The sequence below is a fragment of the Pteropus alecto genome, unplaced genomic scaffold, assembly GCF_000325575.1.
Source record: "Pteropus alecto unplaced genomic scaffold, ASM32557v1 scaffold121, whole genome shotgun sequence".
Lineage (NCBI taxonomy): Eukaryota > Metazoa > Chordata > Mammalia > Chiroptera > Pteropodidae > Pteropus > Pteropus alecto.
This window is the reverse complement of record NW_006434369.1, coordinates 1,137,058-1,163,705: the sequence shown is the minus strand read 5'-3', so window position 1 is coordinate 1,163,705 and position 26,648 is coordinate 1,137,058. Positions and strand designations below refer to the sequence as shown.

The 26,648-nt window shown below is 34.2% G+C and overlaps 1 protein-coding gene and 1 long non-coding RNA gene across 3 annotated transcripts; one reads left to right on the top strand and one right to left on the bottom strand.

Annotated features, from left to right (window-relative positions):
• The first annotated feature begins 431 nt into the window (after positions 1–431).
• LOC112477641 lies at positions 432–17,543 on the top strand. Its single transcript, XR_003045541.1, has 4 exons — positions 432–516; positions 1,312–1,368; positions 12,493–12,617; positions 17,462–17,543. It is a non-coding gene; the product is annotated as an uncharacterized LOC112477641 (long non-coding RNA).
• PRL (prolactin) lies at positions 8,332–17,419 on the bottom strand. Of its 2 annotated transcripts, none has more exons than XM_006909231.2 (5): positions 17,216–17,419; positions 14,729–14,913; positions 13,064–13,171; positions 10,824–11,003; positions 8,332–8,665 (listed from the first exon to the last, which is right to left on the bottom strand). In XM_006909231.2, the coding sequence occupies exons 1-5, from the start codon at positions 17,241–17,243 to the stop codon at positions 8,474–8,476; spliced, it is 693 nt and encodes a 230-aa protein (XP_006909293.1). In that variant the 5' UTR covers positions 17,244–17,419; the 3' UTR covers positions 8,332–8,473. The 2 variants fall into 2 exon arrangements, with proteins under 2 accessions (XP_006909293.1, XP_006909294.1); XM_006909232.2 differs by having other exon boundaries at positions 14,729–14,910.
• Positions 17,544–26,648: the final 9,105 nt, after the last annotated feature.

Below are 26,648 nucleotides of genomic sequence, written 5' to 3'. Positions count from 1 at the left end.
TATCTTCATCTAGCAGCTCTGTAGCCACTTGTATAATTATCAGGAAAAAATAAAAAAGAACTTAATGAATGGAGGGGCTAGCTGGAAGTTGTAATCATAGTTAAGAGTAATCTCAAACGAATGGCAAAAATCTTTGAGACAGGCAAGAGCAGGGAGACATTAACACTTTAAGGCCTGCAGGGGTCAAAGGAGAGAGTGAACAGTGGAATCTGTAGAGAGATTTGTAGGTAGCTGTACCTGTAGGAGAGGGTGTCTGACCAGAGCTATGAAATCCAATGGGAAAATCTGGCCACTTTCCAGCAGGAAGAGAGTCATAGGGAGAAAATAAATGCACTAATCCCTTTCTCCACTGACTCTCCAATCTCTTTCCAGTATCTGTCACTAGTGAAATTCAAGCAGAAGCCAGAGGCCAAGGAAGCCAGAGGAATGCAGTCTGGTCAGGTCAACCTCCAAAGGCCCGTAACATAATAGAAAAGGATCAAGAGTGATTTTGGAGAGGCAAATAGAAAATATCAAGTACATCCATATTTTATGCTATAAAAATTGTTTTTTTCAATGCCATTAAAGATTATAGGACTATTCAGATGATCTCATTGTCAGTTAAGTTGCGATAATTTGTGAATTTCTTCTAAGTTGTCAACTTCATGAGTGTAAAAGTATTTGCAACATTCTCTTATTAACTTTTTAAAATAACTGTAGGATCCGTAGTGATATCCTCTCATTCCTAATATTGGTGATTTGTATCTTCTTTCTTTTCATTTTATCAGTCTTGCTAGACGGCTATCAATTTTATTGATTTTTCCAAAGAACTAAAGGTTTTTGTTTCATTGACTTTTTTAAAGTTTTTTTTTTCTATTTTGAGTTTATAGATTTCTATTACTTTTTTATTATTTCCTTTCATCTGCTTGTGTTAGGTTTACTTGTTCTTTTTTTATAGTTTTTGAGGTATGAAATTTTATTATTTATTTCAGACCTTTTCTTATTTGTAATATAAGCATTTAGTTTTATAAATTTCCTTCTCAGCATTGCTTTAGCTACATCTCATATATTTTGATATATTATGCTTTCATTTTTTAAAAATTGAATTCTATGTATTTTTTAATTCCATTGAGACATTTTTGTTGACCTATGGATCATTTAGAAATGTATCATTTAATTTACATGGGTTGATCCTTTTATCCTTATGTAATTTCCTCATGTTATTTTTCTCTAGGAATTTGCTTTTTTTTGATGTCTACTTTATCAAATGTTAAAATGCTTTCTAAAAATTAATGTTTCATGGTATATATTTTTTCATCTTTTTACTTCCAGATTGCATCAACTCCATCCTGAAGTTCACTGATTCTTATCCTCTGTCATGTCTACTCTGTGAGTATTTTTCTTTGTTATTGTATCTTTCAGTCATATAATTTCCATTTTTTTTTGTAACTTTTATTTATTTGATAAAATTTTTTTCATTTGTTTTAAGGGAATTTGTAATTTATCTCAAAGTGTTTTTATGACAGTTGCTTTAAAACTTTTGTCAGATAATGACATCTGATTTTAGTGTTGACATTGGTTGGTTGTCTTTTTTCATTCAAGTTTTCATTTTCGTGGTTCTAGGTATGACAATTATTATTAGTTGTTGTTTGGACATTTTGTCTTATGTTAGAAGACTCAGGGATCCTATTTAGTCTTGTTTTAGTAGAAAGTCACCCTGTTTAGATTTAGCATGCAGTTCTTGGCTTAGTTTGTAGCCTTTGGTTTCATAGGAAGTTTAACATCTAAAGCCTTTGCCATGTTATTTGGTCTGTTTGATTTGCTTGATGCTGGGTCTCTGTGTGTCTCTAGGTAATAGAGGGCAGCCTGGGGCTCTAGGGAAAAAGAGGCTTTCTAAGCCAGACCTTGTTGTGACATGATCCCCTACAAGTGCCCCAGGCACCCCAGTGTCTCTGGGTGGAGAAGAGTTTTGGACTCTTGAAGACAAAGAAACATTCCAGACCTTGCTGCCTGTATGGTTGGGTCTATCTTCCTGGTTTTGCCCATCTACTCTCGTGTCCCTAGTTTGAGTTTTAGGCTCATGGTGGCTTCCCTGGCCAGGCACTTGTTCTAACAGGATCTTCCCCTGAGAGGGGACTAGAGAGTGTTTCTGGCCTGAGCCGCTTGTTGTGGTGGGATCCCTTCACAGGCGCCCTCTGGAGGGGACATGTCATAGGTCCTCGGGACATAGAGGCTTCCAGACTTCCAGAATCAGGTTGCTTGTGTGATGGATGTCTCTTGCCTAGAGAGTGTTTCTCCCCATCCATCCTTCTTGCTGATTGGGCCCAGCTCACCTTATGTTCATTCAGGTTTCATCCCAGAGAGAAATGGCCCTACCCAGGCTGTCTTGGGAGTCAGGAAATGCTGGGCCGTGATGGCCTTCTTCCACTGGGTGCTGCTGTGTTCCTTCTCCAGTCTCCAGTTCACCTTATTCTTACCAACTAGCAGAAGTCTATTCTAGTGGCCTCTTGTTATTTTCAGGATAAGGAGTGGGCACAAACAGATCTATGCTACCTTGTCTGGACCAGAAGTCCAGGTCTGTTTTATATCGAGAAAAGACAATTTAATGAAAGAAGTTGTAGAGAAAAGACTACACCAGGCATGAGGAGGTGGAAGCTGGTAGCCCTCTTTCTGTGGAAGACAGGGGCGGTTGGAGAAGCACAGCAGTTCCTCAAGTAATGTCATCTCCTTCAATGTCTTTTCATTATAACCTTGATGAGAAGCCTTGATGAGAACATACCTCTTGTTTACATGGATTAACCTGTGGTAAAACTGGTTTCATTATGCATTATTTTGCCACAGTTTCAAAAACCTATCTACAGCATTAAGCGAGGACTTACTGTACTCTAAACAATTTGCACATCCATCTCAGAGTGAGTTTGCTTCCTGTTTTATCCTATTTAAAGTCTTTTGTATTTTTCATTAATTCTCTATACAAATTGATATGTACTTATAATGATAACCATACATTTTGTTTATTTTTGTAAGCAATTGCTTTGCTTCTGACATACCTTGAAATTTAAACCCTTGAGGAAATCTCTCATAAAATTTGGATTATTATTTAGCAGTAGATGAATTGATGGAATAATAAAAGGCTATTGGTGATTACTTAATTGAGCTTATGAACTTTTATGTATGCATATGAAGAGAGATATTCATATACAATTTTATTCCCAGCCCCTTGTGGCATTCCGAGAGTTTTGATTTAATTGTTTGTAAAAGAAATTATTTTATTATGAGAGTTAAACAACTGCGATATAATTATATGTGTGAATACAGAGTCCATTAGTCCAGTGGCTTTAAAAGTGAGTGGTGCCCTCATCCCCTTGGGAAGAAAATATTAGCATCTCTATTTATTTTTATCTAATTTTCTTTTGATCTATATTTTGCATATATTTTTAATTCCATAATATTAGAATAGCAATATATGTATAAAACTTTTAAATTATATAATTTTGGGCACTGACAGTGTTCTCGTAAAGTCAAAATAGTTTGGAGATTAGTAATTAACAGAAGATTGTCAAAATTTGCTGCATAAAACAATGGAATTAGTGGCTCTGAGTCTTAGAATCGAAAATTCATGTTTAAACAGCTGAGCTAAATAAGATCTCTCAGTGCCTATTCACAGAGAGCCTTCATCGAAGAAGCCACCTTTGATCAGGCTCACCTGGATGCCATCCGGCTGGTATGGTGTGAAGTGTGGATCTCTTTTTAAAACATAATCTCTTCCATTTGTTCATGCATTGCTTTTAAGTGTCTTTCATTGCTTTATTTGCCTTTCCTATCTTCACTATCCAACTAGGTTATAATTATTGCCACAGATTTTTAAGTAGCAGAGCCTATCTGGCTGCCTACCAGGCGTTTGGGAAAGATGCTACTGGGGAATAGTGACTCCACTCTTAGAGTTTTAGTTTCAGGAGATTAGAAAGCTTTCCTTTCAAGAGTGTTTTCAATATGAATATTATCTTAGGAGTGAGCACTTTTTAATTATTTATTGGATTAGTGATTAACTGATTATTTGCTGAGAGTAAGAACAGGAAGGAACAATAAACAGGGATGGATTCAGGAGAAAGGAAGGAGAAACAGAAAGCGACAAATGTTGAAGGGGAACAGTACTTGGGCTTTGTTCAGGTTTTGTGTAGAGCTGGCACTGTAAAGACTTGGATTATTTTCATTTTACTTTATTCATCCATCCACTATGCTTTACAATGTATGTCTTATTTAAGTGTAATAAGAGACCAGTGCCTGACCATTTGTTATTATTTGGTAGTATAAATGCTTTGGTTCTGGTATTTGATAAAGTCTAATAGAGGCTCTTGTGCATACCCATCTCTGTGATTTGCTAAAGTAACTTAACATTTTTAATGATTTCTGGAACAAAGTTGATGAAATATGGGAAAATAAAGTTCAGATATATTTGGAAGAAATCTTAATTTATCTTTTCCCCTGTCTCTTTCTCTGACGTTACCATCATTTATTTACTCATCTAGCCTCATATTCTTGGATGGCTTTTTGACTCTTGTATCTACCTCATTCCCTCTATATAGTGGAGGCCTATTGCTGTTCTAAGATCTCTCACATCTTTTGCTTCTTTCCTCTAGGCAGAGCCCCTTTTGATTTTCTTTCAAAGTGTCATAATAATATTCCAACTTCTTTCTAGACCGTTTCTTTTTCTCTATAAGACCCAGACTCTCACAACCCTCCAAACCAGATTAATGTTCTATTTTCCAATTCTAGACATACTATTCTCTTACCCTAAAATTTCCCAGTTTCCTGTTGCCTTGCAGAATAAATACAAACTCTCCAAATTCGCATAAATGATGCCCCACAATACATAAACAATCCTTACAAGAGTTTTCTCCATTATTACCCTACAGTAATATGTATAGCATATCATGGGAACATAATAAGGAGAGATATTACATATCTCTTAAAAAAATAAACATTTCTTGCGTTTTCATCAAACTTGATTATTTACTGATACCTTATAATGCCATATTAACTTCTCAGTTCCTTTATGATATAAATATCATCAAATGATTCTAAATTAATTGACCGATATGCTGTCTTCCTATTTTTGCCTACATAATCCCATCAAACCTTTAAAATTCCATCATAAAACCGTCATAATCATGTCACTTCAAAAAACTTTCTTCTCACATCCAGATGTCTCCTAGCTGTTCTTTCATTCACTCTAGCACTTCGTTTAGCATGGCCTGTTTTACTAACTTTTCTCTATCATATAATATGGTAAATTTGCATGTTTATGTAACACTCTCTGTACAACTTGAGAATAAACTTCTAGAAGATAGACATTTTTCTTGCCTCTCTTACAGTCTTTTTAGTAGCCATGATATGTGATTCGCTAATCTATGAGATCAGTGCATTTCAAGGGTTTTTCATTTGTTTCTGTTTTGTAACCACAGCTATTGTTCTTGCTATAGCAGGGTTATTCCTTCATATGTAATTCTACATGGAAATCTGTGAAAGGAGGAAAGAAAAATAGACTCACCTTGGTTGGCAGGGGAGTTCTTGTTACATTTTCCCTAAATATCTTCTTTCTAGCTACCCCTTGCTGACTCTACAGAACACCTATGGCTCTGCTCAATTTTGTCTGAAAACTACAGTATTCAGTTTATATGTCATGGTCAAGCAGGGAGAGACCTTTTATTATCACCAGCTCAGTTGTTTAACTGGTCTTAAATTTGTGCTTGGAATAAACTTTGAAGAGAAGAATACATGAAGACGTATGTGGGCTAGTGGTGAACTTATGTTTCATACAATTGCATTGTTCTTTTATTGCCAAATTTCACCCCTGATAAATACCATCCTCTCTGTTGGAAATATCTAGAAATTGAAGAAAAGGAAGTCGAGTGGGTAATACAATAGAATTAGATGTTTGCAGCAATAAATGACTTAGAAAGAAAGTGCATAAAGGTTTCCCCCAGACTCTTATGCTTTTTAAAAGAAGAAAGCTGAAATATGAGAAAGCTAGCATTTTGCATGCATGCAGGAGCAAAGGAAGAGATTGATAGATTGGTTTGGGGGACAGTTCTGTTTTATTCTGAAAGGTTTGGGTCATCATAGCTAGAAGCAGGAGCAGGACTCAAACAAAAATAATTTTGGCAATAAGGGAAGAGATTGGTTTTGATAGACAATGTTTCTATACAAGGGGGAAAGAATTCTTTAAATGGCAGGAGAAAATGGCCTTGAAATATGATATGAAGAGTTGCCAAGTTCTGCTCATCTCTAGAACTATTGCAAGTCAATTATTAAGGGCAAAGAATACTCCTAATATAAAGGGACATTTTGTACAAGAAGGAGAGAAGAGGAAATGGGAGGTAAAAGTGAAAAATGAGATATTTACTCTTAGGGCATAAAAATTTAGGTCTTCACCAAATACAGTATTCCAATAGTATCTCATCATTCACAGCCTGTCTTTTTATTCACTTTCCTTTTCTTGTTTTTCTTTCCTTCCCTCTCCTTCTTCCTTTCTGCCTCTTCATTCCTCTTTTCCTCTACCTTTTAATTTCATCTCTATCAGGATGTTGGATGGAATATTTCCTTTTGTCTGTTGTCTAGAAATTCTTGCTAAAGCCCTAAATCTACTGCAAAAACAGCCTGGTGATACCTCTGTTTTCTAAAGAGAAAAGCAAGAGATCGGTCCTTATTCCAGGTTGTTTAGAGGCAGTTGAACAAACTGAGCTGCCTAATCCAGTCACCTCTCTCCAGTATCAATCAATAGAAGATTAAATGTATGAGGAGTGTGTTGCATAATTCAGTGGCAGAGTAGGGAATAATTGTAAGGCCAACTCTCTAAGATGATTATTGACTGAGATAATTACTCATTGGTTCCAGAAGAAGGAGATAATGGCATTTCATTCCTGTTAACATCTGCTTATGAATTCAACTTTCTGATCCACTCTGTGAACAAGAGAAGAGGATTGTCAAGAGATTCCACCAGGAAGGGGTCAGAGGCAATTTAGCATTATTGCCACTCAGTTAGAGTGGTTTCGATGCTTGGGTTTCCTGTGGGTCAACTGGTAGATAGCTGACCTTGGGTCAATTTTCTATAGTAGGGTGCTTATTGGACAAGGGGAACAACAGTAGATGCTGTGGAGAATACTGCAGATGGCAGAGCTATGGGTTGGAGAGAAGAATCAAGCCAGAGTATTTCTTCTGGTAAAGAAACTATAGAGAGAGGTGTCCCCACTTGTGAATGTCCTGGAGAATCACAAGAGAGACACTTGCCACTCTGAGAGAATTCAAGGTTAGTCCCTCTCATCAATGAGAAGGCTACACTAGCACCACATAAGTCAGAGATGTCAGGACTTTTCCATCTCTCCTCATCCTCTATCCCGTCCAACATAGCCAGAGGAATGGAGATCCAGAAGAGGCAGAGGGAAGAAACCTTGAAGAGCTTTCCGCATCAGGTCTCTAAGCCGTAATAGTGGAGAGGAAAGCATTAAAGAAGTTGAATATAGGATGGGGTTAAAACTTGCCTGGACTTGACTTGTTAGACCCCGTGTGACTAGAAAGTATGGAATGTGTCCAAGATGATACTAAGGAGATGAGAATTCAGTAGAGCATTGTTGAAGACAGCCCCTGGAGAAGGATGAAACTATTTCATGTGTGTATCTGCCATGATTTGAATGTTTGTGTCTCCCCCGAATTCATATGTTGAAATCCTAATCCCCAAAGGGATAGTAGGTGGGGTCTTTGGGAGGTAATTAAGTTATAGGGATAGAGCCCTCATAAATGGGATTAATGCTTTTATTAAAAAGGCCCACAGAGCTCTCGGCCCTTTCTGCCATGTGAAGATACAATGAAAAGCCTGTGACCCCTCATCCAACCATGCAGGCACCCTGATCTTAGACTTCCAGCTCCCAGAACTGTGAGAAATAAATTTCTGTTGTTTATGTCACCCAGTCTGCGGTATTAGCCTGAATGGACTAAGAAAATATCCTAATAATTTTAGACTGTTCAGTAAACCTCATGCTATTTGGGTGCATTATGTATTCATAGCACTTATATTGTCTGCCATAACACTGTGAAAGTTAGCTGGATTTTGTAAAGAATCCTGAGAATTCAATCTTCTTGTTTGCATAATCAGCATAATTAATAATTATCAAATTCTTTGATTCTAATAACTTGACCCATAATAATTTACTGTGGTTCTAAAGTAATCTGATAAGTGTCTTATTTGTAATGCTAACTTCTGCCATTTGTGACAAATTTTAATAGGAATTTCTCAATGGTAGTGATGGATTGTCTTTTGACTTTCTATTAAATGAAGATAAGAAACTGACAAATTGCCTCTAAGGAATCAGCTTTTATTTTTTAAGATGAGACCCATTACACCAAGCATGCATTAAAAAGCTATAAAACTAAAAGAAGCTTGCTGTGGGATGGATCATTAGGAACCATCTCAGAAATAGATGGAAAGGATGCGGGCTTAGCAGTTGCTGTTATATATGATTCGGCACTTCAGGAGCTTGAGATAGTTGTCAATCTTATGTGAATCCCTGCGTAGGCAGTGGAGCAGGTTATAAAAAGCAAAAAGGCGAGTGTCTTCATCGGCCATCTGCAACGATGGAAGTCCTGACCAGACAGAATAGACCTCGTTTTCTTTGACTCCAGGATGAACCTAATAACCAAAAAGAGAGTGATTTATTAGTAGTATTATTAGTAGTTGCTTATCTTTGTTTCTTCTAATTGTTGAATTAAGATTTGTGGAAGAGACATGAATGTAAAACTGACAGAGGCATGGATTATTGAGCCAGTGCATCAGAAATCTATTTATAATGTAAAAACTAGAAGCGCAACTCACATACAAGTTTCCTCACATGTATGTGATCACAGATGAAGTATGTTTGTGCAGGAGTAGATAAATGGAGAACCAGAAAGTTGCTAATTGAATGTAGAAGTGAATGTGACCGAGGGACAATGAAGGAACTAGCCTCAATCCTTGCATTTGAGCAACTATTTCATTTCATGAATCTTGTCTCTGATGTACACTTAGTACTTTATTTCCTCTGATAGGTCACTATAATTACATTGATGTTTTTCCTGCTTTGAGCTGATTCTAGTCTCCACATAGTCTATGTACCAGAAAACTTAGAAACGATGAGGATTCTACTTGATGTTTTAAGGTGCAGATGATCTAGTGATGACTAAAACTCAGATGATCTGCTGTAGTCAGGAGACTTTCACAATCCACCCAGGATAGATAAGCCCCAAATTTCTATGAGGAACAGTAATTTTGTTTTGAGGTGTGTGGGGTGGGAGGTGTTAGGAAAAGTACCTATAAGAAGGGAGTACTGACAACAACCCCACCAGTTGTGAGGGATGGTAGTGGGTGGGAGCACGACTGTGATAATAAAAGGCTACTGAGCAATGTGATGGAGGAGCATGTGCCTCTCAGCGTTCTATGAGCCCTTGTGGGCTGGGAGTGACCAGGGACCTGAGAATGAGCAACAGCTTGGCAACTAGGGATGTCGGCTAGTTTGGAGATATACTATGTGGGGTGCCTGTAGACTCTAATTGCTAAAATAACTTTCTCCTGCAGACTAAGAATATTTTTTGAAACCTGAGATTCTTTACTGTAATTTAAAGTGTGTGTGTGTTGTGTGTGTGTGTGTGAGTGTGTGTATTTGTTGGCTTGTTTTATGTTTTTTATTGGTGCTTGAGTCCTAAGGCAAAATTTATTGTGCATGAGACAATGATATGAACAAGAGTAAATAAATATGTAGTAAAAAAGAACAGAAAATGAAATATTATAGAGCAAATTAGTGACCTATGAAAGTAGGCCAATGGTAATGAAGAAAATAACTTGAAAATCTAGGTGTTTGTTTCACATGTCCTAAAGTTAAAATATGCTTTGTATTTGTGTTGGATATATTCTTTTTCTATGAAAATGACCAAAATGATACATGATAACATGTACTTTGTACTCAATAAGAGAAATATAAAATTCCTCCTGTTATTATTCCTATAATCATATTTTTCTTTAGATGATACATTATTTCAGAAAGCTGTTTAGATGTTACCATACTCATGTTGAAATGACCCCATCTAAATGGAGATATATATTGCAAATGTTACCTCAATCTAAATATGACCAATTATTTGGGGGAGATTAAATGCAATGTATGAGTTTCATTTTTGAAGTCTCCCCAAACAAAATTTAGGATATGCGCCTTTCTACAGATTACAAAATAAAGAACATTTCAGAAAAGATATAGCCCCTTCTTTTGTGACCCACTGAAATCTAGTGTGGCCTCATCTTTTCGATCTTCCTTCTCTCACAAAAATGTCTAGCAGAGGGGGAAGGAGGAAATGGGAGGAAACATCATCCAATCTGAATTTGATTTTCTCTTTTCTCCCTTCCCACTCTCATGCTTTGGTGTGGGGAGAAAAGATAAAGAATATGAGCAGAATTTCAAAAACAGGCATCCTGGAATGCCTGAGGAAAACTCTGATCTTGCAGATTCTATTTTCCAGTTTTCTTTTCCCTTGAAAATATTTTAACTGCTTGCCCCAGGAGAGACCAAGGCTTGGGTGGATTTGTCTGCAGTATAGAAAGGCTGCACCTGTCAAATAACACAGTAGAATGCTAAGATTCACTTACAATAGAATCTATCACTACACATGACTAGGCTCTTGATTTATTTAATAGCAATTTAGAATATAAAATGCCTAAATTTTGTTCTTGCAAAGTGTGATATTTCAATATTCATTCCTCATCAGAGAGGTCACTTCTTTCATTAATGAGAAAAATGAAGAAGTGTCAAGAGACCCCTCACCTGGCCGACTATCTTCTCCATGCCCTCTAGAAGCTGTTTGTTTTGTTCCTCAATCTCTATTGCTCTAGACAGGATAGCATCCGGGGCTTCTTGCATACCACGCACTTCTGTGACTAGATGATACAGAGGGTCATTCCAGGAACGCAACACTCTGAGTACCAGGTTCAGGAGGTCTTCGTGCTAAGCAACCATTAAAACAATCGCATTAAAATAAGTACAATATGATTGGTTACATATGATTTTTGATCAAAGAGACTGACCTAAATACCTCTTTTTCATTTCTTTGTGTAAAATTTTTGTAGGTGGTAAAATTTATAAAAATATAAAATTTAAGCTATTGGCTTACACTTTGCTAAAATTAGAAAACAAACAAACAAACAAAACCAAAAAACCTGGCTTATTTAAATAACTACTCCTTCTAATGAGAGTTCTAATTTATAACCCAAAGAATTTTGTTTTCCTTCTGAAATGCTACCATTCGCCCACTCAGGGAATTATTTTATATCTGACTGCTTTGCTTGTCCATGGGGAGAAACCAAAGAGTTTTGTTAGATCTCTATTTGTGCCTTTTCTGACTAAGGAAAGATAGATTCCACCAGTGTCAATGACTAAGAGTCCAAATCATTTTCACCTGAAAATTTATTCTTATTAATGAATCAAATCATCTATTAATATATTCACTTGTGAGTTTTAGCTTTATTTTACAATATTAGAACAAAGCAACAACAAAGAAGACATGGAATTTGGAAACATGCTTCCTCAATCTGTGAACCCTGCCCCATGCTGCTATCAGAGAAGTCTAGTTATTGATGTATTCAAGTGAATAAAATGGCACAATGCTATCTTTAATTACAGCATTGAAGGAATTCACAATGAAGGTTTTTGCCTTCTAGTTTACTGCTACCAGGATTTTGCATGAAACTTCAGAGCTGATCAGCTCTGATTTAAAATATTTGCTTTCTTGATGTCCATGAACTAGTCTAGTGGTAAGGGAAATGAAGAATAGAGAAGAATTGAATAAACATTGCAATGGAGACATAAACTAGGATATAAAACAAAGGAACCGTAAAGAGCAGGCCATATCATGCATGGCAGTCTAGTTTTATGGAGGGCATTGTAACAACAAAAGTGAGGGTTTTGAACTGGACGAAGACCAGGCCCACTGTTCACTACTGGTGTGACTGGTGCAAATTCTATAGCCTCTCCAAGCCTCTGTGTCCTTATTACACTTAGTAAGTGTAATAACAATACCTTACATTACAGGATTTTGTGTGAGGATTAAATACAGAAATGCACATGAAGTGCTTTGCACAGTGTCTGGCAGTGTAGTGGCTCCTCTTCCTCCTCCTTCTTTACCTTCTTTTATTTTATTATTATCATCGTTATTATCATAATTGTTATTAATGAGCTTAAATGACATAAGAAAAATGCTGGTACCATTAACAAAGTTGTAAAGAGAGAACAGGTTGTATTTATGGGGGTAAATATATAAAGATGTTTATTTTAAATTATGTTAACTGTGGTTATGGCAGGGAATTAGAAGGAAAAATTTATAACGATTAAAAAATAGAAATTCGGATAAATGATCTGGGCTTGATATGCAGTCTTTGTTGTCATCAGAATAGAGGCATAATCTTAGTCATGAGAAACAAAGCATCATATTTTATAGGACCTGCTTTGGGGGAAGACTTATCATTTGGAAGTAAGAGGTGGCAAACGAGTGTGAATAATGAAGAAGTAGGAGAATTGGGAGAGCCTTGAAAATCCAGAAGAGGTGGCTCAGATGGTGCAGAGGTCAGTAATGTGAAAATGTGAAATGCTGTCCTTGTAGGAGCCACTAGTAACATGTTATAAATAAAAATGCATTTGCAATTCTTACATATCCATGAATTTTGCAAACCTTACATTTTACACATGAAAGTCCAATTCATCTCATGCTTTTGTACAGTGTAATATATGCAGTCCTGGGTCTAAGGCATCAGTTAACATCATGTCGTCTATGTGGACAATTTATAGATTTGTTATTTAATTTGCTGCTACAATCCTTAGTCAGAATTTGATTTTACTGATAATTCATTGACTACATAATGTAATTTTTCTTTGATTGCTTACTCTTCCTCCTCTTTGCTCTGAACATGCAATTATCATTACCTATTGTAGTGCCTCCAATAATCTACAACATGGTAATACCAGTGTACTGCCTCAGTTGTTAGGGTGAGAAACTTGGATAAAAGACTCACATTGATCTGTTGGGCTTGCTCCTTGTCCTCAGGGGTAGAGAGGGAAGAAGTGTGGCAGCTGTTGATGGTCTTGGTAATAAACCCTCTGCCCTGGGCATACCGTTTATCCTGGAAGTGATCAAGCATTTCAGTTAGGGTGATTTGGGCATTTGATTGAATCAGTGAACCCATTCCCAAAATATTAGCAAATTTGATACATGTGTAACTTTTTAAAAATGAGAGCCACATACAAATTGAAACCCAAAATTTAAAGTCACCCTCTTCTCTACCTTTTCTTTCCATTATTTCTATAAACATTTTTTAAATCAAACTTTTCTAAATTCCAAACTCTTCTTTATTACTTGTTTAAGTTCAACCTTCCCACAAATTACTATTTGGAAAGCAAACACTAAAAATACTAAAAATATGAAATATTAAATTAGTTATCATTTTTCTTTAGTATTTAAACCAAATGTTATGGTGCATATATACCTATATTTAGCCATTTAATCTCTTGCTCACTGTAGGTCTGAATTGATATGCTCTTTAATAGGAATTAAAAATTATAATTTTTCTTTACTCATCTCTGAATCTACACATATATTTTACCATGTTCATCATTAATACAGAATACAATTTTCTGATCATGACAAAATAATAAGTCAGAAAAACAAGGCATAAAATTTAAGGAAATATTAAGCAATGGACTGAGAATAAGAACAGGAGAAAAATAGCTAAATGCATTGACAAATAAAAATGAATCTTTAACAAAAGTTGAAAGAGATTACTAAGAAGATTTTGAAGACAAAAGATGCCAATCAAATATGGAAGATGAAAGAAAAATAGTGAGTAAAAAGAACTATATAAATACACATTTATTGCAAGCATTGACCCACATTCTTTATGGAGACCCCTTGATTTATCGAAGCTCTAATCCAATGTATGATCCTTTATTGACCTAAAAGAGTTAACATACAACTTTCAAAGTATCTTAATCAGAAGGAGAATAATTGTTTCCAGATCTAAACTAATCCATTTTAATTCTAAACATATATACTGGAAATCTTAGAACAATAATTCACAGTGTTCTTGGGTTTCAGAAAAGCTAGCTATAGTTACTTGTTTATTTTCCTAACATGTATTCAGCTTAGTTTAACTGTTCAATCCACCCAATTCACTGCAGTGCAATTTTCATTTATTGGATATCTGCAATGTGCTAGGTGAAGAATACCTTGGGAGACATGCACCTTCCATGTAAGGACACGGAATCGACATGTTTCTTTTCCCTCGGCCACACCTAAAAGTACTTTATGTTAGGTATCTGTGTCCCCCCAAATTCATATGTTGAAGCCTCAACATCCAATGTACTATATTTGGAGATAGGATTTTTATGGGAATAATTAAGGTTAAATGAGGCCATAAGGGTGGAACCCTGATACAGTAGGATTATTTTCCTTATAAAAAGAGACACCACAGAACTTCTCTCTCTCTCTCTAAGAATCTTTGAGATTTCATAAAACTGTCCCTTTCTTCTTTTTTCACATTTTATAAACTGATGCCTTCTTTTGTCTAGAAGGTATATAATTTGAAAGTTTGCTCCTGCGTTTTCCTTATTTAAAGTGTGATGTAGCCCAGTCATTCATGCGAAAGTTTCTTCTGGGCAGAAACATAAACTATTGTACTTACAAATTCGTTGAACATTTCTGAGGAGAGATTGTGGATGTAGTGAGAGAGGACGACTGCACGGTCAAACAGGTCTCGGAGGGACACTTGGCAGTTGACAGCCCCACTGGAACAGATGGGCAGGGAGTCTACACTCTTGCACAGGAGCAGGTTTGACACCAGCAGCAGCAGCAGTAGGAGTGACCCTGCTTAAACAAAAACAGGAGCCATTCTCAGATGATCTATTCAACTGAGGTTATCAAAAGTCATCCTGTGGAGGACAGCCTTATCTCTCTCTACTGCCCTCTGCATGATTTAGTACTATAATGGCTGGGGTGAGGAAGAATCAACACCTTCCACTGTGTAAATTTAGATATATAATTATATTTGCACAGATATATAATTTGAGAAGTAGGTTACTCCCTACATTTTTGTATTGCTCCCAGAGGTACTTCTGTACCTTGCAAACATTTGAAACTTAAATTAATTCTGAGCCAGAGTGTTTAGGTCAATCCTTGAAGATAGTTTGGGGTCTTGGGAATTTCTGAAAATTTTCAACATCCTAGCTCTCTAGGATTAAAAAAATGTTTAACTCTATGTTGACTAATGCTTTCATTTAGACACTGAAATGGCAAAAATAGCACAGTCGATCTGTTTGTTTTACATTCATACTTAATAAGAATAATCACATGATTGACTGATTGCTAATATTGAATATGAAGAGAATTCTAACATAAAAATGATGCTGTAGCCTAGATCTGCTAATTCACCTTCATAACCCCATGTGTTTGCATGACACTTTGCTGAAAGCTTTAAGTTAAAAAAAAAAATGTTCATTTCACAATAACCCTGAGATATCCTCGATCTTCATTATTATCATCAAATTATATTGATGAAAGAGAAGTCTTAGAGAGGTTAAGTGATCTTTTCCCAGTCCCATTACTAGCAGATGGAGTAAGCCGGACACCAATACTGTCACATTTTCACTTCCTCATCTCGCATCATACACACCTGTGTGCTCTCAGTCTGCATACATGTAACAGGGGCCACCTCCGTAACCGTGATGTCTTGAAGAGGCCATTGCCATTACTTGTAAAGAACAATATTTTGTCTTTGATTATATGAAAACAGTGGCCCTAGGAAGTTGATTTTATCCACTTTTTCTGCTCTATTAAATGCCCATTTAAAAAATCTTTGACAATTATCAAAGATTATTTAGTTATCAATTTGCTATCTCGGCAGATGGACAGATACGCATCTTTAACATATCAATAATTTACACTTTCAAAAGGACAGAAATAATATATTAAAATCACTTTTTAACTTTAAATGACTCCAAAAGAACATCTGATATAAAAATGCGTTGAGGAGAAAGCTAAGTTTTTTACAAAATCCTCAATAAATGTAATTAGGAGTGTCCAAGATAAAACTAGGTGAGTACTAAAGATTTCTGTGTGAAAAAAATACCTAAACCTAAATATCTAAAAATAACTTAGTATAGAATATAACTAAACAAACTTTTAGCTACAAAATAAAAAAAAATATTAATGTTGTGAGATGATTCATGTAAGACTTAATTTTTCAAAAACATGATGTTTCCCTAAAGTTTATGTCCATTATAGTCATGTAACATAGCTGAATGTATATTTTATCTATAGGTGTGAATAAAAAGTACTTTGCAGTTAGAGAAATTGGTTCTAAGAGATTCACAACTGGATAGATATTCTTTAACTCTGAATACATTTATCTGTACATTTATCATCTGAAGGATTTTCATAGTCTAAGATGAGATAAAGTAGATAAATGTTTGGGTCTTTGTTTCATAAAATAAATTTTATGGTTATACTAATTTATTTTTCTTGTAAGTGTCAGCCAAGAAAGTATAGGCAGTTAGTATTTACTAGCCTGTTTTTCCTTTTGAAATGTTATTAGGCTTAAAACCAATTTGACAAAGTATTGTAAGAGACAATTCTGCTATCATTGTCTATATTTTGGCTTCAAAGTTGCAAGTTTTATCAGGTCGACTCATCTTGCCAAATCACATAAGAGGCCTGGGAACCAGAAAATGTTAGTTTCTGCCTTCTGGAGTTGTGATAAATTATACTTTTGATCTTATTCTTGTCCAGTGTTTTTCAACCTTGGCATGGTTGGAAATTTGAGCTGTATAATTTCTTGTTCTGGGGGCTGTACTGTATGTACATTGTAGTATGTTAAGCAGCATCTCTGACCTCTACCCACTAGATACGAGTACTTCACCCCCCAATTAAGACAAACCAAAAACATCTCTGGACATTACCTATATATCTCTGGAAGAAGGATTCCTCCATTTGAAAACTGCTATTCTATTCTATTGTGCCTTTGTACAATTGCTTTTTAGAGCAATGATTAGATAGCTTTCTAAAGTCTATAAACCTGAAACCTCTTGCTGAGAGAATATTAACTAAAATTTCAAATTATTACCCACACAGGAGTATTGATAAAGCCAGCAACTCAGTAAGTTATTGAACATACCTTTCAGTGACAACCCTTTGTTTTCCATGGTGGTGATAAATTTCAGAAAACGCGCTTCGCCAGAGAAGATCTGGTAGTCCTACAGCTTTCTCTTCCCCAGATATTGGCTTTATAAGCCTTTGACATCTTCATGAATATATTTAATCAGGCATTCGCTTCCCTTTTACCAGTCATCTATTTCCGTCATTGAGATTACTCCCATAATTTCAAACATCAAATGGTATTTTATTTCTTATTCATATTCAGGAAGACATACTGGCCAGAAATGAACATTCGAAGAAGAATTTTGATTAATTAGACCAAAAGGAAATGAAAGAAATGATGAAGGTGAGGTCTGGAAACTAGTTTGTAAAATTCTAGAAGTCATTTACTTTAAAATTTACCTTTATTTCTCTGCAGTTTCTTGAATTTAGCATTATATTTCACTTACATGTCTCGTGTTTTATCGAAAGGTATTTTTTTAATTCAGATTGGCTGGGTAAAGTCAAGATTTCCACTACACTAAATACCAGGAAATATAGAATAAAGATTGAGAAAATAGAATTTTCGGTTCCTCGTTACATTCTCATTACAGTTCCCTCATTTTTTCTTGCTTTTACACATTGTTTTGTCCTTTTTATAATGACATATTTTTATGGTACTTTGTTTTAAACTGTGTTTTTTTTATTCGATTATCTATTTTGATTTTAACTTATATGTAAAGTTATGTCATCACCCCCAGTTTACAGATTAAAAAACAGAGGCTTGGAGAGATTAAATGTCAAGGGTATAAAAGAAGTAATTCAGTTAAGTTAGATGCTGGAAAAACTACTGCTTCAAGAGGAATCAGAAAGAATGTGGAGGGTTGGGAAATGAATCATTTAACAAACATTGCTGTAAACCCATATTGAAGATAAACAAGAAATCATTTCTGACCTTAGGGCCTTTATTTTGGGGAAGCAATATAGTAGTTTTCAAGGGCAAACACACACACATACTCACATCCTGGTAAATGATGTAGTAAAGCAAAATTCTAGGCAGTCATTTCCATACTCCTCAAGGATAGGGGTGGATAAACTGTTATTAGCACATGATTACTTTATTTTTCTGACCTCGAGCCACTCTGGGGCTAAAGTGACAAAAATTCATCTTTCATGAGCTCAAAAGTTCCATTTGCCTTTTAGAGATTTCCTAAATGAAATGATTATAATGAATAAGAACTAAGTTGTTGACGACTTTCTCTAATTTTTAAGTCCATGCATCTAAAGCAGCCTGTGACCTTTAGTTTCAATTTTACCATATGTCTCTTACAGTAAAACTGACAGATGAGGTAATTTAAAAAAAAATCCCTTTCTATGGTATTTACTTTTTCTATAGTTGCTACTGCCACGTTTGTGCTTCAGCAATTATCTTATGCTCTAGTCAGGACTTAGAAATCTTAACCAAACTAACATCACTTAAAAACTATCTTCTTAATTGTCTTAGCTTAAGCAACACTAGATTTTGAATCATACCTTTCAAGTGTGATGATTTATAATCTAAAGCTGGGTCAGGATTCCATGTACTCACTCTAGGTATCCATTTTTTCTCCTGGACAGTGAAAGTATGAATTATTAAGAGAGCAGTGCCATGTGGTAGAGAAATTAATGCTGCCCTACATTCCCCTCCTCTCTTAGAAACTTAAGAGTAGAGAAATCTGTCATAAGAACTGACAGCTTAATCTTAAAATGTAAAGGTGTTGCAACTTTTGGAGATAGCCAGGAAAGAATAATCTAAGAAAACCTGAGTCGTGTTTATTCAGTGGAGGCCAATTGATTTATTTACTTCCAAAGAGGTATGTGTTTCTCTGTGGAATTTCTTGTCTGCTTCCTGTTGCTTTACAGCCCCATGTTTCCTGTTAACGGGATATTGCAATATCTAAATAATGCAAAGGGCATATTTCATGTAGAAAGTCATAGTTGTCCTATTTTTCCTGCTATATATGTTACCCACTTTTAATTTTAATTTAGTAAGTGCTCTTTCGCAGATCTCTCCTTTCTCAAACCCTGCCCTTAATTAGAGCAATAAAGAAGTTCACTAAGAATGGGCTTGTCTGTTTTTATTTACAAAAATTCATTTGTTTGCCATTTTTGGTCTGAAGGCTTAGGATTAAACTAAGAGCTGATGATTAGTTCCTGTCAAGTAGTTGAATAAATAGCTCAAATAATGTTCAAGCGCCATGATATTTTCAGCACCTGAAACTAATAAACAATTTTGCCATCTTCTCTAACTGAGTCTAATTTTTAACATTAAGTTACATCAAGTTGGTTTTCATTCCTAATTAAGAATAGAGCTTGTACTCTCTTTATATTTTCTTTTGTTTATTTCTAAGTATGAAGTTATTTTTTAATGTCATTTATAATGCAAAAATATTTAAAATACTTCACATAACATGAAAAGTGTCTACTATAAGATAAAGTGGGTAATATTAAAGAGCAAAGATATTAAGAGATTTAAAAATCATCAAAATATTGTCTGATCTCAGAAGCTAAGCAGAGTCGGGCCTGGTTAGTACTTGGATGGGAGACCACCTAGGTATACCAGGTGCTGTAGGTGTTTAAAAAAACAAAACAACAACAAAAACCCCATCAGAATAAATATATCACAAGGATATTTCAATTTTTATTAATGAATTATCCTTAATAAAGTGAGATTTGCAAATAATTAAAAGTATTTTGTGGTATGGACTTAAAATTTCCAAATAGCCATCTTCTAAAACTCGGACTAAAAGATAAGATAGGATATATGTTGTTTTCAATATAAAATATCAGAAAATGTGAATAGCACATTGGAGAAAGGATTAATTGCAATAGTGATTACTTGAATTGCTCTGTTGTCAGGAGAAGCAAAGTATGACTTAATTACTTCCTACTATTTACATTAACATCATACATATTAAGACATACATTTCTTTTCCATAAGTGCCTTTGTTCAATATGTATCTCTTACTAGACCTTTGTGCCTTTGCCATAAGTGCCTTTGTTCAATATATATCTCTTACTAGACCTTTGTGTATCAACTTCCCTAAGTAACTCCAAAATCCAAATTCTTGATCTGTTGGCAATATCATGAGAACATTTGTTCCTTAAACAAAAAAGCCATAATGGAAGCACTTGGAAATTTTCTGTATAATTCTTTCCTTTTTTTTTCACTGATATAATATTCATATCCTCTGATCTAGTTTTATGAATTCTCTGTATTACCTTATCCTGTGAGTTTCTTGTTAATATGCTTGTTCTGAACTCTCTACTCCTTTGGACAAATTTTAATGCCTGATATAAGACAATGCCAGATCTAAGAATCATGTGTCTGGAGACTTCATAGATTCACTCTTTGAGATTATATTTTTTCAAGTAAAAGCATTAAATATTTGGTAATATGCTAGTATTAATTGGCACAGGTAATAACTTTCATTGTAAAAGATTCTTCATACTTCAATATTATGTGTGTGTGTATTCCTTACCTAATGAGAAATGTGGGGAATGGATCTGAAACATGCCCACTTCTAGGAATATCTGTCTATCATCTATCTATCTATATCTGTCTGTCTATCTATCTATCTATCTATCTATCTATCTATCTATCTATCTATCATCTATCATCATCATCATCATCATCATATTTCTATCTATATCTATCATCTATCTATCATCTATCGAGTCATCTAATAGGAAGTGGGACTTTGAGCCATACCAAGGATAATTTTAATCTTATAATTAGCACAGGTACCACCAAACAGAACAGAGAGCTACAGCAATAGACCAGGGTCCCTGAGGCTCCCTGGACTGACAAGCATTAACTCTTTAGTGATGCAATGTGGTGAACTGTGGGGATACCAAGGGAGGGACCGAGGCAGTCAAGAGGAGTCAGCGTACTTGGGAGGTCAGAGCAGCATATCTGTACTGATTTAAGAGAATTATTTCAGTATTCCAACAACTCATAAGACCATACATGTACTGACACACTATCATCTTTGCCTTCCTCCACTGTTAATCATTTTCTATATTGAAAGAATTCAGGTTGAGAAACAAGGCAAGTTCTTCACAGTTCCAGTCTACACAATCACCATCCTTCAATATATTTTTCTATTAGAATTTGTTGAAAATATCTTAGCTATGACATGTCCATCTATCTTTTCTTTTTTAAAATTCATTAAATGACTATTTCTTACTAATGTAACATCTACTTTGATATTTAGAGATTAACTAAAATGACAATTGTTTAGCAAAGCTCTTTATCATTAGGGGTTGAAATATAAATAGAAATTAATTCCTTGATAGAATGCTCTATTGACCAAAAGAAATATCCATATATATTCATATAATAATATATAACCCTCTCTCTATAGATCTACATATAGATAGGCAAATATCTAAAATGTATATATAAAATATATATAATACAAATAAAGTAAATAACATATATATACTTTTAAAATACAGGGGAAAGTATAAAGGTACTGGTTGATGATGAGGATTTCTGAGACAAAGAGTTCACAACATTTTGATTCTCTGTAATTCTAATAAAATAAGCAAAAAGTAAGCTTAAAATACTAGCAAAATTACACCTGCTTCAAAGGTGAAAGGAAGTTTGAGTATGTTAATTTTTCATGGTTCATAGCTTAGAATCAATGAATATAGTCAAGAGGATTTTTTAAAAAAGGAAAGCATTAACAGGTTATGTGAAGTTATCATTATAACCACTAGAAGAATAGAAAACAGATTATAAACCTTCTAACTTCTCAGGAAAAGAAAATATCACACAAATACACATGTACACATGTAACAGACAATATATAAGATATTCTATTTAACAAAAGATGGAAAACAAAAGAAACATAAGCAACAGAAAATATAAAAGAGGACAGAATACAATAAAACATCAAAGATATTAGTTTATTTATTAAAAGAAAAGATGATTCAGTTTCTCTAAAAGTGGCACAACCCAGTTAGATGCTGGATATAAGATATATCCAAAACCTACATTTTCAAAGGATGAGGAGCTCGGGTTGATTCTGACCCCCTAAGGACATTTGCCAATGTGTGAAGACATTTTTGATTGTCATAATTGAAGGTGGGGGTGGTCCTGGCATCTACTGGGTAGAGGCCAGAGATGCTGCCAAATATGCTACAATACACAGCACAGCCACCAAAACAAAATATTAAGCCATCCAAAATGTCAGTAATCCCAATGTTGAGAAACTCTGATGATAGAAAATGAAGTGACTAAGGAAAGTTAAAATGTAAGTACAATAAAGCCACGTCAAGCAAATTATTTAAACTTGCTGGAGTTATAAAATTAGTAATAGGTAAGTTTAAATTTAAGGCAAAAAGCGTTAAAGCAAAAGGCAATATTTTATATTTTTACAATCAACAATGGAGACATGGCTATTAACAATCTTTATGTATTTAATAATAGGATCCAAAACATAAAGCATATGTGTGTGTGTGTGTGTGTGTGTGTATGTGTGTAAGAAATGTGAGATAAAACAACCAAAATGCAAGATATCAGTATATGTATTTCATACACCTGTGAAACATGTACAATAAATGACATTATACTTGGCCATAACAAAAACGTAGCAATTTTCTAAAAATTAGAACACATAGCAATAAAAGTATATATATAGCTGTTTGTTTTGTTTTCTTTTAATAGTCACCAATGATTATTTGATTGCTGGGTCTATATAACTCCTTGAATCCTTAGCCATGTCAACATTTTTTTTAACATTTTGACTATATTCTCCCCATTGACTGTCATATTCAGTGTCATAACTTTACCTGTCATATCCATGTAGTTGATCTCAACTCTATTTTTCTAAGCTGCCATCTACCTGATAGACATTTCAACCTATATGTCTTCAGCCAAGAATTATTAAAAAAAAATCCTTAACTATTCAGCTTTTCTTAAACTACCATATTCTCAGTCACCCACACTTAACTTCTCAGAGTTGTGTTTGTCTCCCTTGACTCACACTCAACCAGACTGTATGTTACAATTATTCTGCTTTTTAACCTCCTCACAATTTTCTTTTCTCCTCTCTCTAGGTTATCTTGACCTGGATATTTATAACAGCTTCTCTTTCATTTTCTCCTGCCTATGTCCATTTCAATTTCAATCTGTTTATTCACCAGGAAGATTAACCATCCTGAAGGGCAACTTCTGAACAATCTCTAATTTGCCTAAATTACTGTGTTTGAGATCAGAGGAGCTCAGAGTAAATCTAACCAAATATCTCATTTTACAGATGCAGTAAAAATATTCAATTACTGACAGAGTTGGCTCTGGAACTCTAGATATTTTGCCTGCCATACAGGCAATATTTCTCCTTGCCTTCTTTACTCATACTGTGTCCACTGAGTTTCTGATGCAGCTAATGGTAAGCCTTGGTGATTAAATACACATGTGACCTTGAAGACACATGATTAAAAGAGAGAAACATGTTACTTCAAGGAAAAATGCCAAGGTAATTGGTTTCCCAAAGAGAAAGGAGAGAGAAATAAAGCGTTTTGAAAACTTAGGAGCCTTAAAAGAAAACTTGCCACTGTCAAAGGGAATTTGAGTGTGATTCTAAATCATGTTATTAAAACAATGTATTTATTAGGATATTTCTTGATGAGTTAAAGCAGAGAAGGAATGGAAGCCTATTAATGTATTTTTTCTTCAAATTGGTCTTTGGTTTATCTGCCATTTTGGTCTCCAAGAATTCTTTTATGAGTCTTCCATATGTCATGTAGTCTTCATTCAACTTTTCTACTTGTCACTTCTACATCATTACTAGCATGAAAGTCAGAGAATTCTTGTAGATTAAAAAAACAAAACATTATCTGTTGACCACTTGAGATAAACATTATTATTACTATTATAGGTGATATGGCATTTGAATGTTCTTTCTTCTATGGGCCATTTTGTACTCATACCTTATTAGATATCTTAATTGATGAGGAATAGAGTGTTTCTTCCAGAAAGGCATTAATTTTATAACATTTTTCTTTTTCTTTAGAAAAAGAAAGAGAATGAATATAGGCCATAAGTTCTATTAATAACTTCAGAACAAGAGACAGACTGTGCTTTCAGCTGTATCTGAAAATAGAGACAATTTGGATAAATGAAAATTATGGATTCACATATAGGAAACAGCTATGAAATTGTGAGATGTTTTCATGTTTGGTTTATAGAAAGCTTTCTCATTAAGGGCACATCTAGTATATAGGAACACATATTTATCACTTAAGTATATTTTTGGAACATGAGTATGTGAAATAACTATATCTTTTCAATTCTCGTCTACATAAATGAAGTTTACAAAATAAAGTAATATCTATATGATTCAATCTGAAGAGAACTGTAATCTCAAATTAGTTTAATTAAAGTTTAATTAAAGTTTCTTTAATTAAAGAAGGTTTCTTCCCATTATTTTTTCAAGCAATTTCGAGTGTTTATTGCATTTGCTTGTGTAGATCTGTTTCTTATTTTTGTTCATAATTTTTCAATTTTTTGTTTACATACAAGCAAATTTAATAATTAAGAACAGTTTATCAAATTGCTAGTCATTGTAGACACTAAGCAACTATTAGTAAAATCATTAATAATTTTACTTTTCAAATTTAATGACCAAAAAAAATAATTAAAAGAGTGAAACCTTTTTTTTAGTCCCCTGATCAGAATACTATAACATGCCCACTGATGGATAGAGTGTTATTTAAATATTTTAACTTTAAAATTCTCTAAGTCACTTTAATGATGTGTAAGTAGATATGTATGTATGTATGTATGTTCTGAAATATTCAGATAATTGTCACAGTCTCACTGTGTATCATAAAAATATATTACCTGCAAATATTTTTTAATTCTTCATCAGCATTTTAAAGTTTTTAGAAAATTTATCTTTAAAAAAATCACATGTAACATTTCCATTATTTGAAGTGTTTCTAGCAATACAACTCAAAATATAAATTCATAAAAACAATGCCACTGGAGTTTTCAGTGACTCTGCAAGAAAGTCAAGGATATAAAAGTGGAAATAAGGCAGCTTTTGATGGATTTAAAAATTTTATATAATATGCATATAAAATAAAATGTGAAAAACTTAGGTCTAGATAGCATCTTATCACCAAAGCCCATTTTCACTGATAACCACGGCTTCTTTCAAAGGTTAATTAAATTATAAAATCACGATCTGCAGAATATTTGTGTGTTTAAAAAAAGTTATTAAAAGTGGAATACACCTTCCTGTTTAGCCAATTTTAATGAATATATTTGCATTGAATAATAGCAACCCACCTTTAGAGCTTTCCTGCTCATTTTCCCTGCCTTTAATCTAAGCAGCCAGATTTCTAAGGCTAAGACTAAAGGCTTTGTGAAAATGTCATGGGTTTGTCCTTGTCAAAAAGAATCTCAAAAGTCTTTCCTTGTAGTTTACTTCAATGTCATTCCAAGCATAAGAATATTTATCATTCAAAACATAAAACCAAAAATACTGTTTTGTAATGTTATGAAAGACTTTATCATATATATTTTCTCTTTCAAGTGACATATTTTAGCACAGTTCATAAAAGATGACATTAAAACTGTTTTACTTTCATTATAACCCCAAATTATGTTTACATCTACATTTAAAAATTTTCAATTACAGTTGACATTCAATATTATATTAATTTCAGGTGTATAGCATAGTGGTTAGATATTTATATAACTTACGAAGTGATCATCCTGATAACTCTGGTAGCCCCCTGACACCATACATAGTTAGTACAATATTATTGATTATATTTCTTATGCTGTACTTTACATCCCCATGACTGTTTTTATAACTGCCAATTTGTACTACTTAATCACTCTACCTTTTTCACCTATCCCCACAAACTGCCCCCCATTTGGCAACCATCATTTTGTTCTATGTATCTATGAGTTTGTTTCTGTTTTGTTTGTTCATTTATGAAACTAGACCACTTTCTTACACCATATACAAGAATAAACTCAAAATGGGTCAAAGACTTAAGTGTAAGACCCGAACCATATAAATTCTAGAAGAAAACATAGGTAGTAAACTTTCCGACGTTGTGCTTAGTAATATATTTTTTTGATAGGTCTTCTTGGGCAAGAGAAATAAAGGAAAAAATAAATAAATAAGACTACATCAAACTAAAAAGTTTTTTTTCACAACAAAGGAACCATCAACAACAAAAAAAGACAATCTACTGAATGGGAGAAGATATTCACCAATGATACATTTGTTGAGTTAACATCCAAAATGTATAAGGAATTCATACAACTTAACATCAAAAAAACAAAATATCCAATTAAAAAATGAACAGAGGACAAGGAAATACAGATGGCAAATAGACACATAAAAATATGCTCCACGTCACTAATCATCAGAGAAATGCAAATTAAAACCACAATGAGATATATC